Source organism: Pithys albifrons, chromosome 2 (genome assembly GCF_047495875.1).
Source record: "Pithys albifrons albifrons isolate INPA30051 chromosome 2, PitAlb_v1, whole genome shotgun sequence".
NCBI classification, from domain to species: Eukaryota; Metazoa; Chordata; class Aves; order Passeriformes; family Thamnophilidae; genus Pithys; species Pithys albifrons.
The window spans coordinates 94377971-94398627 of record NC_092459.1 but is presented as its reverse complement, the minus strand read 5'-3'; the positions used below and the strand labels follow the sequence as shown (position 1 = coordinate 94398627).

The 20657-nt window shown below is 39.5% G+C and overlaps 1 protein-coding gene across 3 annotated transcripts in view; it reads left to right on the top strand.

Moving 5' to 3' along the window:
• INTS7 (integrator complex subunit 7) overlaps positions 1-20549 on the top strand; it is a 44874-nt gene extending 24325 nt beyond the window's left edge. The window contains exons 20-24 of one of the 3 annotated variants that reach the window (XM_071578104.1): positions 534-4650; positions 6273-6397; positions 6541-6569; positions 6985-7092; positions 10754-20549. In XM_071578104.1, coding sequence (XP_071434205.1) covers positions 534-821 — 288 coding nt within the window. In that variant the 3' untranslated portion in view covers positions 822-4650; positions 6273-6397; positions 6541-6569; positions 6985-7092; positions 10754-20549. Of the gene's footprint in view, positions 1-533; positions 4651-6272; positions 6398-6540; positions 6570-6971; positions 7093-10753 lie in introns of all 3 variants that reach the window. The other 2 variants (XM_071578114.1, XM_071578123.1) reach the window with 2 other exon arrangements.
• Positions 20550-20657: the final 108 nt, after the last annotated feature.

Below are 20657 nucleotides of genomic sequence, written 5' to 3'. Positions count from 1 at the left end.
GTCTCTAGAACTTAAATCATCATTTTAAGGTTCTTTTATTTTGTTTATGGAAATTGTGAGGACAGACTGTCCAATATATATTATACTTAAGTCAACAGCTTTATTGAAGATGGCATGCCTAAAGTTTAGGTTCTGCTAAAGTGTGGTATTTAGTGAAAGGCCTGTTTTGGTTGGGTTTGGGATTGGGTTTTTGTTTGGTTTGTTGTCTGGGGGTTTTTGAGGGGCAAAATGAGAAAGTCAGTTGCTTATAAAAGAGCAGGACTAAGAGTGTGTACTGTTGAATGGTATTACCCTGTGGAAAACTAGAACCTCAGGTAGAAAGACTTGTTAGACACCTTGTTTCTGAGAGTAGATACAAAAACTCATCCATGAAAAAGCTTGTCAAGCTGTCTCAAACATGCGCATGCGTTGGTTTAGGAAAATTGGGACAAAATTTTCTCTCTTTTTTTTCTTTCCCTCAAATCGAGAGCAGAAAACTTATTTTTAACAGGTTTCTATAAAGTGGCACTTTAACCTTCCATCTCTGTTCTCAGATTGCTATTGACAACATGACCAATGAAATGGAGCAGAGGGTGGAACCACACAACGACTACTTCAGCACGCAGTTTCTGTTAAACTTTGTGATACTTGGCACCCACAACATCACAGTAGAGTCCTCTGTAATAGATTCAAACGGTATTGTCTGGAAAACTGGGCCTAAAACAACTATTTTTGTTAAATCCCTTGAGGATCCATACTCCCAGCAGGTTCGTCTTCAGCAACAGCAAGGACAGGCACCATCCCAGCAGCAGCAGCAAAGAACTGCTTACTCACGGTTTTAATACCCAGAAGGGACTGGTCAACTGCTAGTGCTTTTCTTCTTGGACTTTTTTTTTTAAGACTTACAATTATAACCTTCTCCTAGAAAGTCTTAGATGCCAATTTGTTGCTTTTTAAATTATCTGGGGTAAATTTGAACTTGATTCAGCAGATGTGTCTGTTCAGATTTGGAGTTGTGTCTTACTGTAAGAACCTCTACCTAATCTCTTAACTTCTGTTTACAAACCTGTTCCAGCTCCGCAAACTGTGATAGCAGGGGACACTTGAGTGCTCCTTGACTGGTACTTTCTGTGCTGTCATTTTTTGAAGCACCTTGGTTCTAATGTTAGGCTTACAGAACATAAATAAACACTCTGGCTAGTTATACGGAACTGAATCTATTACCAAGTTCGGATCTTTTAATGTGAAGGAATTGACAGGAATATCCAGAGACTTTTATTTCTTATATTTTATATTTTATTTCTTATATTTTGCAACAAAGTATTTGGTGTATGTGTGTTACTACAGTTCATCAGCACTAATGTATGAAAGAAAAAGTTGCAGCTCACTTCTCATAGCCAGTCATTGCATAGGGAGGAGACTGCTTGAGTGGTTGCTGCCTGGGGAGGTCTGCTAGAAGCAGAGTTTTACAGATGGGAACAGTAACTGTTTCTCACATGATACAGAAAATATTACTACATTGTTTTTAAATTTTCATGCAACTGTATTTCTGAAGCCTTTTGTTGGGTTTTTTTATTATTTTAAGAGGGAAGTTAACTGGCAAGTTGTCATTTGTTTTAACTGCTTTGTTTTTTAAAAGGAATCTTCTATACCAAAGCCTTGTCATCTTGTATGCTCTTTGACCAACATGCTTGTTGTAATTGTTACTTTTGCAATATAACTCGAAAGAGATTTTTGCCAATACTAGAAATTGATTGAGAATAATTTTGGAAATGCACTGCTTCATGCATAGTTTTCGTGTTTCCTTGGTGATGTAAAAGGCTGAACTCTGTCTGTGTCCAGAGTCACAGGCAATAGATCACATAACATGGCATTCACCTGGTCCTCATAAATAATCTCTGCTTTTCAGTCTGCAGGAAAGTAGAACCCACTTGAGTGGGGAGGTGGAAGGATGGCACTTCTTACAGACTTTGCTTAGTATATGATTTGATCTCCCCTTCATTGCAGCAGAAATTTTCTTTTTTATTTTCTTGGTAAACTCCTGAGATACTGTTATTTGTTCAAGTTGATTGCACTGTAGAAGCTGGCTGGAGCTTAGTGATATTTCTTGCTTTATATTCAGAGAATATGATAATGAATTTTGTAAGCTGAGGTTTCCTTGGCATGGCTGAATGAAGAATTTTTTGCTGTGTTTTCCTAGAGTGAATAGAAGACTCACAAAATTGGTGAAAAACTCAACAGCATCCTTCTTAAATCTGATTTTTATTTTATACAGCAGGCAGAAACTACCACTGCCTTTCAAGTTGACTGGGGAAAGTGGTGGTTTCTGTCCCCACTTTTGTGGTTCTATGTCTGTAGTTTGGTGTGTGTGTGTACATACAGCTGTGTATACATACACATGTACCTATACATTTAACATCTTCATAAATTACTTGGGTACAGGACTGGAAGGGATACTAAGCAAGTTTGCAGATGACACAAAACTGGGAGGAGGTGCTGACTATCTCAAAGACAAGGAGGCCCTGCAGAGAGGCCTCGACAAATTAGGGGGCTGGGCAGTCACCAACCATGTGAAATTCAACAACACAAAGTGGCAGATTCTGAACCTTGGATGGGGCAACCTTGGATGTTCAGACACACTGTGGAATGAGATGTTGGAAAGCAGTGCCACAGAAAGGGACCTGGGGGTCCTGGTCAATGGCAAGTTGAATATGAGTCAGCAGTGCCCTGGCAGTGACCAACCGTGTCCTGGGGGGCATCAGGCACAGCATCACCAGCTGGTCGAGGGAGGGGCTTGTCCCACTCTGCTCTGCACTGGGGCAGCCTCACCTTGAATATTGTGTGCAGTTTAAGCTGTTAGAGAGTGTCCAAAGGAGGGCAACGAAGACAGTGAAGGGCCTTGAGGGGAAGCTGTATTAGGAGTGGCTGAGGGCACTTGGTCTGTTCAGCCTGGAGAAGAGGAGACAGAGGGGAGATCTCATTCAGTCTACATCTTTGTCATGAGGGGAAGAGGAGGGGCAGACACTGATCTCTTTTCTGTGGTGACCGCTGACAGGAGCCAAGGGAATCCAAGGCCTGAAGTTGTGTCAGGGGAAGTTTAAGTTAGGTATTAGAAAAAGTCTTCACCCAGAGAGTGGTTGGGTTACTGGAACAGGCTCCTCAGGGAAGTGGTCACAGCACCAAGCCTGTCCGAGTTCAAGAAACATTTGGATAATACTTAGGCACATGGTGTGACTCTTGGGGTGGGTTCCATGCAGGGCTAAAGAGTTGGACTTGGTGAGCCTTGTAGGTCCCTTCCAACTCAGCATATTCTGTGATTATTTGATTCTATAGCTACATTGAGTTAAATGGTCCAGAAGGAGATGATTCACCTCATATTGTGTATGCAGTCTGTCAGATTGAAGATCTGAAATTTTTATGGTTAGTTGGGGTCTTTTCATTAAAGCCACGGATCAGTGTCTTAACCAGAAAACCCTCTCTATTGTAATGAAAAAAAAAGACTAAGTGGTCAAACAACTTTTCTGCATAATGAGTGTGTGTTTCTTGCTCTCTTACTGACCAGTACATTGCTGGAAACCTGTGAACTCAGAAATTACAAGACATTCCACACAGGAGAACAAACTTTTCTTGTAAGTCATGTGACATTCACAGTGGATATCTAAGCTTACAAGAAACCTAGTAGAAAAAAAATCTTAATTCAGGGAAAGCCCTGCCCTGGCCTGAGGCTTAACTGTCTGTGAGCCGGTAAGAATAACCCTGATACAGTTGAAAAAGTTGTTCCTTTTCCAAATAAGTTTGCTTGCCTGATCTGAGAGACCTCTAGAACTCCAAGAATTAGTTTTGGAGCCAGGCAAATAATAAAGTCTGAAAATCTGGATGTCAGGTTTGGGAGATTGCAGGGTGAGGGTAAATGTCTTCTGGAAAATGGCAAATACTGTCAGCTTATATAGGAAGGTGGCTTACTGTGCAAATATCTGTATTTCTAACAAACTGAAGGATTTCTCATGCTGGCTCATTTGCATGTTAAGTTGTTTGTGTGTGATCAGGAAAGACCCTAGACCTGTTAGTAAATTGTCCTTTTATGGATGCACAGTGTTTTACTTTATGTGGGGTTTGTAATGACATTATTCTTTGGGTGTGTGATTTGTTTGTTTTCTAACATTGTGTATTTTTATTCCTAATACACTGCGAAATAGACTTGGCAAACAGAAACCAAGATTTTTTATGGCAAACAATGAGTCAAAATATCTGAAGAGAAGTTGGGAAGGATGTTAGAGTTGCAGCAATATACAGAAAACTGCTGTTGGAGCTAACAGCAGTGAACGTGATCCTTGACTATTAATAGAAGCAGGGAGGTTATCTTGCTTGAATCCTGCATTTTGTTTCTGGTGCCTGTACTTGAAGATGTGCAACAAAGGATTTGAAAAGCACTTCTGTCATATGGACCCAAGTTAAATCTCCTTAGTGTTTCTCAATAAACAAAACAGTAACTTCATCACTATGCATAGCTGCACACAGATAATGGAAGACAATTCAGATAAGTTTCCCTTGCTGACCAAAGAAAGAAAATACTCACTGGCTTGACATTGGTCTTGAGGCAGCTGCTAAGAATGCAAACATCAGAAAGGCTTATGCACCCAGCTACGTTGTGATCTGGCCCTAATCATTAAGGTATGCTTTCATCTAGCTTTGATAAATTGTTGGGCTGGGGAAGGGTGGAGGTGATTGAATTAAAATGACTGGAGGTATTGATAATATGTGCAGTTCTGTGTTAAGATAATCTTTACTGGTGCTTAGGCTCTATAATTTGACCTGACTTCTCCATGGATGATGTAGCCAGTTACTCTCTGAAGTACTTACAACTCACATTCTTGTGAACATGTGCTCAGGCATACCAGAAAGTGTAATTTCTAGATTCCTAGCTGATCCCTTGCTGAAGGCAGTGTGGAACTCAACACAGAGTAGGGAAGGAATTTCCCCTGTCAGATTGTAACTTCTCTGAAATGTAGAGTGCAAACTGCTAAGGTCATTCAAGTGTGTCTCGTAAGTGATTCCCTGAAGTTGCACTCATTGTGGGTATTCATGCCATCTTAGACTTCCCTTCCTGTTTTTATTTCCTTGGATATGCCCTCATTTTACCCAAATACTGAAATGCCTTAATTTAGCTAAGGGATTTTTTCACTTGTTAGTGGCTCTGTGTGTATCTTCAACTTAAATCCTGTGAAACTGTGCAGGAATTAGGTCTAGAAGCAAGTTCAATGTTTCTTTAAACATACATAAACTTTTCAGAATTACTTTATTTAGTGATGTCACAACTTTACTTAAAAAAATACACCAACTTATTGAAAGAAATTGTAGGATTTGAATTAATCATATTGCATTCCTAAAATATCTTTTGACTGATACTCTTGTGAGTGTGTGTGTGTGCATATAGAGAAAGATCTCATAGAGATCATACTCTCTCATACTTTCTCCACAATATGGAAGCATCCTGCCTTCAAAGTAGTTCCATTTTTTTTCTGGCTGTTGTCTTTCTGTTTGCCTACAGTGCTCTGCTGTTCCTTGGTCAGCATTTTTACATGTGTCCTTTTAATTCTTAGCAGCATCTTCTCTGAACAATCTGTTCCCTTTGTGGCAGTGCAGGTGTATAAAGGTATCTGCCTTGTGCAAACCAAGAGGAGGGGGGAAAATTAAGGAGGATAGAGCAGGGAACTTGGGAGCCCTGCCACCTCTCAAAGCAGTTCTGAGTTGAGTAGAGCCCAGGAACTAGAAGTTCTTCCTCTGACTGCTGTTGCCCTGTGTCCAGCACTATTGGAGCTGTTCTTTCTTCACACATGTAGATGCCTTCAAGGACACAACTTTAAATGCTAAGCAAAAGGAGGCTTACCCAGAACCTTGGACTATTGATCTCCAAAGCAGAGATTGATAAAGACAAAGGCACTTCTTGAAATCAAAGGAAAAACCAAGTATTATATTGCTTTTCTTACAGAGCGTATTATGCAGTGTTGTGGTTACCTTCTCCCTGTGTGGATTTTTAAGCCAGGTGTTGGTTTACATTGCCAGGAAACAAGCCTATCTTAGTGGTGACCCTATGTAGTTCCTGGGCTGTTTGTAGTTCAAGGGACAGCTCTGACAAAACAGCAGCTGCTCAAACTCGCTGTTGAAATCACAGGTTACGTGTATTAGTGACCAGTCATCCCAGCTGTTCTGCACACTTTGGAAAGTTGCTCTACCCTGCTGACTGTCGGTTGGGAAACAGGGAGTAACTTTTTGGTGTTTTCATTTGCTTTTAGGATAAAGTCTTTACCTTTTGCTTGCCCACCTCGAAGCAATGCTATTGAAATTAAGGACAGCTTAGCTGTGTGTTAATGAAGTTTGCACTTAGCCTCAGCCTCCTGATCCACGGATCTTAGCCAAGGTAAGAACTGTGTTCAGTGAATTTGAGAGAAAAATCTTTCTGAAGTGAGAAAGAGCCTGTGACAATGTCTTAAACCCTTTAGTCTACTGGACTAAAGTAGTAAAAAGCTGATTTTTCTTTTTTTTTTTAATTTTTCTTTTCAGTGCTAAACTGGTGACCCAGCAGAGGAGAGGTACTGAAGCTTTTTTATTGTACAGATATAAAGCTTAGGCTATAGGCACTTCACAGACTTAAAAATCATACCTTTTTTCTTTTCCTATAGATAGGGAACATTCACAATCCCACAGATTTGACTGTGGAGTTTTCGAGAAATCTTTTAAAACTTTGATTATTAAATGCAATTGTTTTCAAGGCCTTTTCAATGGCTGTCTATTGTGACTACAAAGCTCCAAAGAAGATAGAATAAAACAAGAGACTCGTGTGAGTTGTCTGATTTAGAATACCTTCACTCAACATTTTAAGTATGTGGCTTTTTGGCAATCCATTTTATGGAGCCCTTCCTTGCTTCCTAGAAGCATTAAATTTAGCAATGCTGTTAATGTGAAATTAAAAACTGTCCGTGCTTAACACACAGCTTCTAACTACAGGACAAAACCAAGGAGTAGCAGCTGAGCCAGAAGAGGCTGTGATAAATATAAAACTGAATGGTATGTGGATGGATGGACTCTGCCAAAGGTGATAGGTGAATCCTCAAGGTACAGTTCCATGCTTTGCTTAACACAGTCTAGGTGTGTGGCATTGCTGAAAGGGACTCTCTTGTGCTTATTCCTGACTCTATCTTTGCTTTTTCATCAGTTCATGAGTTTATCCAGTTAAAACAGTTCTGTTCGGCCAGGGTGTTTTTCCAGCTGAATCAGCAGGTTTCTCTTGTCTGACTGTACAGCAACTTGATCAGTGAAATCAGAACAAGGTGCTGGGTAAGACACGGTGCATCCTGGAGATAATAATCAACCGTTGGACTGACCCAGCCTACACCTGCAGTGTATTTCCATATTTAACATGTGTCTGGGGGGAACAATCTGTTCATGTGCATCTGAACTCTGTCATTCCTGCATGGCCAGCTCCAGAGGGCAGAGATCACTGCAGTGGTTACCAGTCAGCTCTCCGGCCTTCCCATCTGCTGCGAGCCACCACCCACAAGGGAGGTGACAGAAGGGAAGCAATGCCCTTTGGAGCCGAGGCTGAGGTCAAGCCTGTGGTGTCAGTCTCTGCTCTGAGTAGGTGAGGTGTGCTCAAATACCTCCTGGTTGGCCAACAAGCCATGTGGGCTGCAGCTGGCACTTGTGAGCGATGACAGCTGTCCTACTCATTTCACAAAATCCTGAAGTCTGCAGATGTCAAGGATCTGATGTCATGTATTTGAGTTATACTGGTGTTATTCCAACACAAACACTTGGAAATTTTGGCTAAAGCTAGGCTTTTATCACTTAACCTTAAATCCACTGCCGCTAGTTTCATGGGTACAGATTTGCAGAAACTGGTCTATGCAAATGACAATGTTCCAACTACTTCACTAAGTAAAGTGGAAAAGCTGCATGGATGGAGACCTCTTGGAGCTAGTCATCCGCTTCAGAGATATACAGGAAATTTCAGGAGTTGTAATAATTGACAAAAAATGTTGTATGACCTTCAGAAGGTCTTTCCCTCATTTAATGAGAGAGGAACAAAAGCAATTGTAATTAATTATGCTAATTATTGCAACTCATTAATCAAGTTGTTGCTCTGACGTCTTTTCCTAAACAGTGAACTGATTCCACCTGCAATGTAAAAACTCTGATAGTTTATTTCCTCTGTGTCTCTCTGTCATGAGTAGTGAATTGATTGCCTTTTCACTCTTGCAGAGGTAAAAGTTCACCTGGCAGACTTCTGTGCCTTGTGAGAGAGATCTTCCTTGTTTATCCTGTTGTAAGGGTTTGCGTGTAAGCGTGGACAAAGTCTGTGTGAGTTGGATAGGAATTTCTCAGGGCATTAATTGTAAATGCATCTGGGTAGTACAATCCACATAATAGATCCCCTGGAGAGATTTGTATTTCTGTTAGCATGAGTAAATTAGGTTAAGAACAACAATATACACTGATTGTCATTTTTAGAGGGAGTGGGGCAATACAGATGAACCATAAGAATAGCTTGAAGGCTATATGTATAGTTGTATTTCTGATATTTCAGCCTGACTAAAAAAAGCACTCAGTTGTGTTGGTTTTCCTATTTAAAACAAAACCAAACCAGCTAACAACAACCCTCAACTCCAATTCCTTATGCTTTGCTGTTCAGAGTTTTAGGAATTCACTGGTCCTATGGACATACAAAATATGGTGCTGTTTTGTGGAGAGATATTTTTTCTTTTTGTATAGGATAAAAGGGGGAGATTACCCATGACTCTTAACTGTGCTGCAATGCCTCCAGTAGTTCAACTTGGCAAGATAACAAAACCAGATCAGAACTTTGATGGCAATTATTTTTAAATGTCATTCTGAGTAATCAATTTTTTTTTAATTAAAACTTTTCTCAACAAACACCAGTGCTGCAGATCAGGTACTTATATTCAGGTCTGCCCCTTAGTGATGCAAGTGCAATAACTGGCAGATGAGGATGTTGATGATTGACTGAATATGTATATATGTAAATATACCTCACCAGAACGCAGCTTACAAAGAGGGATATGGAACTTAAAATTTGTTTTCAGTGAAGCCTGTTCTGTAGTACAAATGCAGTGAGCTCTTGCTATGACGAGAGAGATGGTAGAGCCCTCTATGGTGCTCTGCCTATTCACCTGAAATGTGCCTTTCTGCTTCTCTTGGGCTTTGTACTTTCTGGGCACTGCCCTTACAGTCACGACTAACAACAGCATTTACAGGCTGTCCTGGTTTCAGGCACTGTTCACCTGTGATGTAGTTTTTCTGATTCATGAGTTCTCACCTACGTCTGACCACTCACCTCCTGCTGGCAGAGATGAAAATATTCCTTACTATGAAAAACTGCTAGGAGCCTGACATCCGCTTCCTGCTGTAAATCTCTGACCACTTCCAGCAGGTCCAAGGCAGCCCAGGGAGAAGCTGGCATTGACCACCTCAAATACTCTCCTATGCCATCTGAATAAATTTGAAAAATGCCACTTTTAATCTCTCAAGCTTTTACTTTCAGCTGCTTCTCTACAATCAGGATAGCCATAAATCATGTTTAGCATAATCTCATTCCTCATTTTATTTTTAGTACTTGACTCCAGGAAGTGTGGCTTAAAAAAATAAATTAAAGAACCAAATGTTCAGTAAAATCTGTCCTTCAAAAAAAATTGTCCTTCCAACAATATTGTCAGACAATTCAATTAGCTGTGATTTGGCCTTTAAATGCCCAGTCCTGGTGGGCTGTGCCTGACATGTTTGGCCATTCAAGGAGTAAAGGAACAGCAGCACAGAAACTCAGATTTACAAGCCAAGTGTCTTCCACTCCAACCTGTGGGCAGGAGTTGGGCAGCACTTGTGTGACTTGCAAGCTGACAAAATTTAATGGCAAGTTAGTGATTTAAAAATGTGTCACTGTAATTATCATCTGTCTTATTTCCTCAACTCCACCCTTTGGAAGCAGAAAAAAAATCAGCATCCTCTGGTTGTGCTCATAAAAATTATTACAACTAATAAAGTTACTTATTTAGTAAACTAGAGTATAGAAATATTGATATCACTGGAAATAAAAGCATAATTCATTTTGTCTTTTACCTTTACTTCAGGAAAGACTCTGACCACTGTTCTAATGAAGCTGTGGAGCCTGGGTTAGTCATAGCAGTTTAGCTGTTTGAGCAGTGATTCATTTGTACCCATTCCTAGTTGCAGTTCTACTGTTGGTAATGAAAAATTGATGGCTGAAATTGCAGGAGAGAGGTGGAAAGGACTTTGTCCACCAAGAGAGCAGCAATCTACAGCTGTGCTGCCTGAGACATAATTTTTTCACCAATGATTTGGTTACTCAACTGCCTACATGGATTCATAAGCCATACACAGGAATTGAATTTCTAAACAGAACGTGGACAAAAGTTTCCTTTAACAAACTCCCTTAAGGCAGTACTAGAGTTGACAAAGAGTACAGGATCTCTGCCATGGTTCTGTATTGGAGTTCTGTTGAAATGAGGTGCATAATTCATGCTCAGCAGAGGCAGTTGAGACCATGACTCATTTGTGCCTCTCTAAAATATTAAACTTTCAGACCACTTCAATTACAAGGCTGGCAAGATACACAACCTGATACAGTGAAATATTTATCTGTGTTGTCCAGACAATGGCAAAAGAATCCAGTCATTGCAAAGAATGATACTTGTGATTAATGTCATTATTTAATTTTTCTTTAATTATTTTGACTACCTAGGAGTCAAAGGAGCTGCAGTTGTGTGGGCATTCCACTTACTGAATTACGTTGGAGATGCACGAAAGCTTTGTGTCTTTTCTTCATGGATTTAAGCCTTTAAAGTATTTGTGCATGTGTAAGCAATTGATACTCTGAAGAGGAATGGAAGATAAGAGAAACTGGACAAACTTATACTTCTGCAATAGCAAAGATTAAAGATGTATTCTAAAAGAGAGTTTGAAAAGGACCTTGAGATATTTGAGTTTTGATGGGGGGTAAATATTAACAGCGCATTTCATAAATGCACTCCAATAGCACGTGTTTAATGATAAAACTACTGATTAAAGAATAATTTAAATATTCTTGATGATCAAGTCTAATGTAACAGAATTGGTACTTCTGAAATGCCAAAACTAGAATCTTACCCATAAGCATTCTTTTAAATCTAGCTGGTAGTAATATAGCTGGAATTTCCATGCTTCTGTGCTTGTTTGTGTGTTACTTTTTTTAATGGCCAATCCAATAGCATTGTATCATAGATTCAAAATTTTATTTTCTTGCATTGACATAGGCAGCTCTGTTGAGCTCTGTTTGCAGACACCAGACGTACTTAGGAGTGGACTTAGCCTGGAACTGAATGCATACAAATGGCTCTATATGTGAAACTCTAGACTACCCTGAAAAATCTGAGTATTCCAGCTCATGTGTCCCTGCATAATGAAGTCACTGTCTAGTACGATAAGGTGATACAAAAAGTCATCTTTGGTGTATAGACAATACCTAGGTTCAGATTAACTGTTTTTAATGAGTAATTCATATTGTTTATCTTGTGAGTTCAGTGCTGTCCTTTCATAATGCATTTGCATACATTGTGACAACCTTTTGTAGAAACCCTGCAGGATTTTTGTAACTGTTCGACTGAAATACAATGTGAACTAGATTAGCTGTTAGAGGCTTGGTGGAGTCTCAGAAACAGAGCTCATAGGGTGAAGAGCTTTTGTGAACAAGGGTATGGAGAATTTTTCTGTGATATTCTACACTTTTCTATTGGAACGGGCTATTAATCCATTGTATTTGTAAAGTTATTTATCATCTGTTTTAAAAGATGGTGACCAGAGACCATGTAAGGTTTTGGCAGCTGCTGATCTCTGAGCTACAGGATTGCAAGACTCAAGTTGCAAGTCAATGTTTTTATCTTTTTTTTGATCATAAAGTGAAGTAGTGGTGTTTTCCAAGACCTCTGGCCAATACTGGTGAAGAATGACTGCTTCTGGGTGTATTTGCCTCAGCAGTGATTTCCAAATCCTCGTGACTTCCTGCAGTGGTCTGGGCTTCTTCAGAGTGTGTTACGTAGTGTATTCGATGTTAACTTTTATCCCTGCAATCTATTGCCTTCATTCTGCAAACTCACAAGTGGATTCTACTCAGTTGTTTCTCCATTCAGCTTCTAACTTGCACCTTTTCATCCATCTCCTCAAGACATAATCCATAGGTCCTCCTGCACAGCAGTGTTTGTACCCAGTCCTTCCAAATACACCTAATGATTCTTTTTATACTTCCGTTCAGTTTTCTTTTCAAAAGTTGTGATACTTTTGAATTTATGTCAGAGAGGAGGAGTAGAATGAGCTGCAGAATCCTGTGCCTGTGTGTGGTGGGGCAGCAGCATAGATCACCCTCACTGCTTACAGTCTGTGACAGCCTCTGCCTGACCAGGCTGTGTTATCGCTGCTCTCTTCCTTGCTCACATTTCACTGGGAAAATTTAGTGGCCAGAAGCAAGTGTTAAGGTGCTTTGGCAGCATAATTAAAAGCAGAGATTCCTCACCTGGAATGTGAGCCTTTCTGCTGCAGCTTTGGACATGTGTAATTTATGCTTGTTGCAGTGCTAGATACTGCTGCTGCTGTCTGGGAGAGTGGAGCCCAGAGAATGTTTCTGTGGAGTCAGCTAATGACTGGTGTTGATTTGGGTTTTGAGTTGGTTGGGGGTGTTTGTTTGTTTCTTTTTAATGTATACCACATCCTTAGGGGAGAGATGATCAATATTTAAGGAATGTAACAACTCCTTATACTACTTCCACCTGAAGACAGAAGTTACCACAATGAGTGCATGTTGCAGGCAGTGGAATGTGCAATATAATTTACATACTCCAAATTACTGGCCTCCACCCCAACTTGAGACAACACTTGCTGATGTGGAACTAGAAGGTGTCAAGCCTCTGCTTCTACTACTCCCTGCCCTCAGGAAAAGAAAGAGTTTATCACTGGGCATCGTAGATACTCCTGCAGGTGCTTGTGTTCAAGACCTTGCCCTGGCTAGAGGTGCTCCCTACTAGGTATCTCGGGCACCAAGACAGTCTGTAATTAAAGTACCACCCTGTAGTATATCCTGTTTCTTCACCAGTCAAACTTGAGAATCCTTACTAACAAGTTGTAACAAATACAACATAATTGGTTCTTCAGCTGTTGGTGGATTTTATTTTTGTGTTAATCTTCCGTAGCTTTGCTTTAGTAGGGGTCTAACTGCAGTCGTCACTGAGTATTAACAATGGAAAAGAGGATGTGAGGGTGGTTTTGGGAGGCAAGTTCCCCTAGAATACACAAGTATAGAAAAAGAACATTGAATAGTAAGTTAAATACTTAAGCCTATGCTCTGCTGTATCTAGCTATTTTTCCAGCATATTACTGCTTTGATCCATACTTATAGCTTGCCAATCAAGACACATTTTATGACAAGATAACATTTTACATTCTGGCTCTGACTGGAACTTTCTGCTTCTCTGTAAATTTTTGGCCTAAAAGGTTTGAATTAATGTCTTCTCTTTAGACAGACACTGCCATTTAGAAGTGTTATCTAAAAGACATGCCATTAATTCTTGACCTCAATTAAGTCAGTACAAAGTTCTCACAGCTGAGTGTGATAAGCAGTTATGGTTCTATGATACTGACTTTGCTGTGATGTATGATTTTATTCAGCATTAACACAAGGCACATCTTGCTTGATCATTCTTCAGAACCTCAGCATATCAGCCTGTTTCCTCTTCTCCTTCCTTCCCCGGCCCAAGATCTAATTATAGTGTCTTCCACTGCTGTCTGTCAGTCTTGACAATTATAAGCAGAAGCAAACAGAAAGACCTAAGTTATACCAATAGCCAGACTTTATTTCTGAAACTCAAAACTGCATTTAAAATTGGTTTTTAACCCTCAGAGCTGGGGACGGATCCCCATCTGAGCAACGTGGTGAGTGTTCTGCATTGTGTGCTGCAGGTGCTGTGTCCTGCTCAATGAGACCATCAGACCAGGTCCTGCTCTTCTGCCTCCTGCTCTGGGCTCCTCTGGCTCCAGCTTCCCCTTGAGACTTTGGTCTGTAGAGCGGAGAGGTGAAAGCTGGGACCTTAATGAAACTGTTGCATTTCAAACAGCATGAGGCCCTATGCCTACAGCCTGGGCTGAGTGGGATTGACAAGAACAGGGAGGTGTATCCAGGGGAGCTCAGTGAAACTGGGACTACTGAGGGCAGTGTATTTGTATGTGGAGAAGAAGGGGTAATAGTTTAGTAGATGTTTGAAAGGGGTTTTATTTTCTGTGTGCATCACTTTCATTTAATAAAGGGAATTTCTGTTGCGTTTTTACTTTTTTGTTTTTTTTTTCTAAATACATAGTAGATTGATAAATCTAGACAAAAATAGCACTACAGTTATATCTGATTTTGAAACCTTAGATATGTTTCCTTCTGCCTTTTTCAAATGAGACTTAGGCTAAGCAAATCAAACTATGTAATCTCTTGTGGTCTGGCTGGATTCATCCATGCCATTAGGATTGCTTTTCTTAGCCACAGTTACCAATGGTGTAATGGATTTTATAACATTTTATTAAGTTGAAGTGTATCAATAGCACTGATGATAAACAACTGTGGTATTTTAGGAAGAATAATTTCCAACACTTACTGCACATGCTAGCCTATGGAGTTTTTGGGCAACACTTGACCCTGTGGCATGAAAATATGGAGTATTTATTCCTTACAAACATGTTTGTGCCATGGCACAGACTTACAGAAACTGCTTTTGGACGTCTGTGATAAGAAGTATTAACAGCATTACTTTCATATCTAAATTAAAATTCCTCTTTGACTGATGATGAGTGTTGCTTAAGTCTGTGCTGTTGGCTAGTGTAAATCAGGGTGAAGTGGCCCAGCTTGGATTTGCTGTGGGAAGGACAGGAAGGGGCTTTGTTGTTGATGCCAATCATATGACGTGGCAGTTGTAATACTGCCTCCTCCCATCCTCTCCCTCTGATGCACGTTGGGACTGTCCCTGCCTCAGGATGATAAACTTAAGATGTATAAGGGTTTTCTGGAATTGAACCTTCTTCTGCACCTGTGGAAAAATGCATGTTTGAGGTGACCTAATTGTGGCCTTTCAGTACCTGAAGGGAGTCTATGAGAAAGATGGAGAGAAGCTTTTTTACAAGTGCTTGTAGTGATAGAACAAGGGGAAATGGCTTCAAGCTGATAGAGAGTAGATTAGATATTGGGAAGAAATTATTTACTGTAAGAGTGCTGAGACACAGGAACAGGTTGCTCAGAGTGGTTTTGGATGCCCCATCCCTGGAAGTGTTCAAGGCCAGGTTGGATGGGCTTTGAGCAGGGGGGATTGGAACTAAATGATCTTTAAGGTCTTCCAATCTAAGCCATTCTGTTAAGAATGACCATTGTCTCTGTAAAGAAAAAAAAGGTAGGATACCTTTTAATGCATAACTGATAGTGTTATCTGCCTTAATTAATGATTACTCATTAACCAGTGCCAACAGTAGCTTTTTCCAAAGAAATGATTAATTACTGTTAACAGTGGACATTGGTATTCTACATTCAGCTGAGAGACAGCAACAGAGTTTTGAAGCCAAGTACTGAGACTGCAGAGGATATGGGTAGCTTAAGTGCAAATTATGGTGTGACTTCTGCTTTTGGATTTCCCAGTGTTGCATGATTTCTTCAGTCAGCTTGAGCTTGTGCAAAAACTGCATAACCAGCTTGCAACATGGAAGTATTCATGACCTTCTTTTGCTAACCAAGTTAAACATAGTCTTGAGAAAGCTCAGCAAAACAGTTGCAAAGCTGCACATGGCATCATAAGACAAGAAGGTTGCATGCAGTGCTAAACTGGGGGAGGGAAGGTGAGTTTTTTAATAGACCTCTGTCCTGAACAAATTTCAATGATGGTATTTATTTTACAATAGCTACTTCCTGGAAATGCACAGTGGACCTTGGATCAGACCTGATTAGTTTGTCCCCAGTTCTTCAGTCAGCTCAAAAGGGACGGATCTTTGCACTTTGCACAGTGCTGTTTGAAGTCACTGGAATTCAGCACATGGACAAATAGAGTCCCCCCACAAAGGCAGCTGTTGTTGCTACATTGGACTCTTTACTTTCTTTTTCAACTAGAAAAAAACACCCCTTGCCTGAAACATAAATATTAATTTTAGATTACAATGATATAGAATTCAACAAACATAAGAAGGATAAAGTAGTCTGAATACCTCTTTAATTTTGTAACAAGCTGTTCACTAGGGATTTAAGTAGGAGAATCACCTTAATAACAGTGATAAGTATTTATTTAGTTCTCTTGTATTTAGGGTTTGATCTACAAATATTGATTTGATATTAAGAGTTTACCGTAACCCAAGTAGGTCAGTCCAGTAAATGCTGACTTGAAATGAACTTGAATGAGTTTGAAGAAAATAGAAGCTTCATCTGATGACTTACCATGCAACATCTTTGTGATCAGGATCATACAGTGAAGTGCTTAATTTGCTTGTACAGATGGAGGGAAAATTAGAGATTAATTCAGGGCAGTCAAGTTCCTGGTTTTTCTACATTCTTTTTTTTAAAAATTGGTTAATCACAAGAGCATGATAGTTAGAGGATGATAGGAGTCCCATCTGCCTAAAGACGGGTTGGCTTTATCTTTGTGTTTGTACCTTGTTTCCTTATGCAAGCTTTGTTTTAAGGGTCTTGCAAGTGCAAGCTTATACATAATCAGCATGTCATCATTGCCTCAAGTAATACGATTCTGTAGAAGTGATTGAACTAAATCAATGTTATGGATAAAAGATTTCATAACGAAGCTGACACAGAGGTTAAAGATTAAGTAAGTAGTTGGAGTAACTGTAGAGCTCCTTTTTTTCAAGGAAAAAACCCAAACCCCAAACAACTAAACCAAACAAGCCCCACACAAATCAAAAGCAAAGCCTCAGCTCAAACTTACCTTGGTGACAGTAGTGTCAATGGGTGAAAAACACCCATGTAACTGAGATGGAACTCAGCTTTGTTGTGCTCTACTTAAGCAGCCCATTGACTGACACACACAGTATAGCAGAAACATACCACATACAGTAGCAAACGAAAGTGTTGCTTGCTGACCATCTGGTTGCATTGTGGTGTATCTGTTACCCATCTTTAATAAATGGTCTCTGTCAAAGTTTAGTTCTAATGAGAAATCAAACACCTCAAAAACATCTGAATTATTCAGCTCAGTTACATGTGTTGGTATGGAAACTTTATCATGGGATGAAAAGGCATTGTAGAAGCAGGAACGACAGTGTTTTTCCTCTTGGGAAATGTATCTATTTGCTTACTGCAAAACTGAGGGTCATATGAAATTGTCACAAATCTGAGACTCAAGACATTGTTCCTCTATGGTTAATATTAGGTTCTTTCTTATCTTATACACTTATGAAAATTGGAGCCAGAAAAAAGGAATGTCAAGTTAATTTCTGCCTCTTTAAGCAGATTGAAATATCTTTTGAGGGGATTAGCTGTTTAAAACCTAACTTTTCTTTTGAGAGCTAACCTCTCTTGTCTTTAAGATTATATTGATTTGGACAATTGTGAAATTACAAGTAGCCTTACCAGGTCTGGGTATGAGTTACAGAACATGATGCTTCAACAAGGGGGCTTATATTCCTGATATGCTAGACCAAAAGCAACCCCCAAAATTATAAAATTAGGTATACATCTTATGTAAAACAGATTGAGATGGCAAATCCAAGAGTGGCATTGCGTGAAGGTTAACAAGCTCTGCTGAAGGGGAAAATTATGAAATTTGCATATAGCTGGTAGAAGAAGGGGAGAGATTGTTTTATCTGCCTCACCTTCTGCAAGTCTTGACTAACTGGCAATTTGTTCAAATGTGATCTATTCTGCTTTTTGCCTTTCTTACAAATGGTGAAGGTTATGAACAAAGATGAATGTGCTTTTCTAAACTAGCTCCAAACTTCCTTCATTTGGTCCTTTCATGCTGTAGAAAGAATAAGTACATCCAGACATTAATCTACTCACATTCTTTGGGAGATCATGGATGGCCTTCCCTGAAGCATCATATGGCTTGGTCCCTCTCTGTACCATTATAAATAACAGATACTGGTTATCACACTGCTTTTGTGCCATAAAGGAATATAAATGTATCAAAAAAAATGTCATGGCAAGTCATAAATAATAGAGTACTTCTAGATTTTAGAACATAATCTCCATCTGAAAAAGTTTATGAACTATCACTTTATATGTGTCCGTACTCAGCAGATCTATTTTGACACCACACTCACGTGGGGAGAGCCCTTCCCAATCCTTTGTTCATGAAGTCTGGCCATACCATACCATGGACTCAGCAAAAAAATTGGAGAACACGTGATAAATAAGAATAAGCTATCAAATGGGATAAAAATACCATCCCATAGAGAGTGCCCAACTGTGCTGTCCAATTAAATTGAGCAGCAGTAATCCTCCAGATGAGCTGCACCTGAAGTGCAGAGCAGAGAGAATGCAGTACATGTCTTGAGATTTCTCACTGTATAACAATCCATTTTGATGCAGGATTTACCAGATAGAGTGTTGGGACTGTAGCCAGACCCAGCATTAGGTGTGAATTGTCTTCTCTCTTGCCCAGTTCCTTGATAACAGGTAACATTTACACTGATTCTGTGTAGCTGTATCTCCCATGTCATGCGGCCTCCTTGCTGTGGCTTGGCTTGCTCTGAGGGCACCCTGTGTGTCAAATTTTATTTTTCACTTTCTGTTGGACAGAACTTCAAGCATTACTGGAGTTGCCTCACTGGAGCCAGAGTTTGGTCTTCTGTCTGTGTCTAACTGTATAAAACTCCCTGGGGCAAAATTACAAATGCAATAATGTCTGGTTAGACAATGTTTACTTGGTCTCATTTAGGCTTACAAAAATTTTGGAATGAAATATTAACTTAAAGAGCTATTTAACAATCCCACTTGCATTATACCTAATGATTTCTGATTAAAAAAAAACCAAACAGCAACAACAACCAAAACACATTTGGGGTCAAACACTGCTACTCCAATGCTATTTTTATTTACTCAGGAAAAAATACATTTTGTTTAGTCTCTCTTACTCTAGCAAAAACTTTTTTGGTTTATTTGGCTGTGTGTTTATAGAGATTGTTTAAAACCAGAAAAATCTTTTTTTGCCACCTTTTCCCAGAGAACAAAAATGGCCCTAAAACAACTCCAGGCCTTAACTTGGCATCCTGCAATCTTGTTGGAATGAGCACTACATCAGATCTGATGTCAATTCAAGCTAGTAGGAGGGAGAAGAAAATTTTACATTTATCATAAGCCTGAAATTTTTGGTCATGCTTGTGGCATTTTCTTTGAGGCCTCTAAGTTTTTTTTTAATGTGAAAAAAGTTAACCTCTCATTCAAGAGTTTAAAATATTAGAGAAAATTATCAAAAGTGACACCTCTGTATGTGAGAGCCATGGGAACTGATAAGGCTGACTTGTCTGCAGCTGGCAGATCTTGGTGAAGGGATCTGAAGCTGAGAGCAAGGCAAGGGAGCTTGTCAAGAGGCTGAGATTGATGTCAGGTCAGTTAAAGCCTTTTTACACAAATACAGAAATGTAGTAAGGGTTGAAGTCAAAGCCACAATTTGCTTCCCTTTTAATGTCTTCTCTGTGCTACCCTGAAGCATCCTTAAAAGAATTAAAATGCAAACAAAAGAATGTTTGACCAAAAGGTCAAATAGTCTGATAACATTTACTTCCCAGAGAGAAATGACAGAAGGAGAGTGGCCTGGGTTTTACGTTTTGTGTGTGATAAATGGATGTGAGTCTTCAAAAGGAACACATATCTGAAAGATTACCAAAAATAGATCTTTTAAAAATCGTCCTCTACTGTTGGGTGACTGAGAAAGAAGATGAGATCAGCTTGCCACTGAAGGTCAAGGGAGTTTGACGAGTGTGGTTCCTCCTGAAGTGCAGCTGGTAGAGATGGAGTGACTGACACTGTCCTTTAAATTTAAGTTTACTTGGAGAATGGAAGTGATTTTGCCTCTCATACAGGGGCCATAGTGGAAGCTACTGTTGCAGAATATATTTAAGTTTTAACTGTTACTATGAAAATGTTTAAGAATAGAAGCACACCAGGGTATTTGACACTGTAAAGCAGCTCAGAATTGAAGGTTAAATGTAATAACTATTTTCTTCCAGGTCCTAAACCTTCCTCTCTTTTATGTTTTTTCTGTTTTTCTAATTTTTCCCCCTTTATTTATTACAGACTGCAGAAAACATAGTTTCTTGGTGCTTCTTTAAACTGTTATTTTTCCAAATTCAATGTAACTACTTAATTGACTTGAGATGCTTCCTGGCTTTATACTCCCTTAAGATGCTCCTTATTTCATGTTAAGCATTTTCCAACAGCCTGTGCTCTGCACATGTTCTGATCTTTGTAGTTCCTCATGGCAGTTTTGTCTACTTTCATCTTTTCTGTCATGGTTTTTTTTAAATAAAATTTTACAAAATTCTCCAAGTAGAAAGTTGTTCTTTCCGAGAGGTTGGGAGCAGTAGTTGGTTTTGCTGTGTAAAATTTCTGAGATTTCTCAGGCTATTTTCTTGGTTTTGCTCTCTGTGTG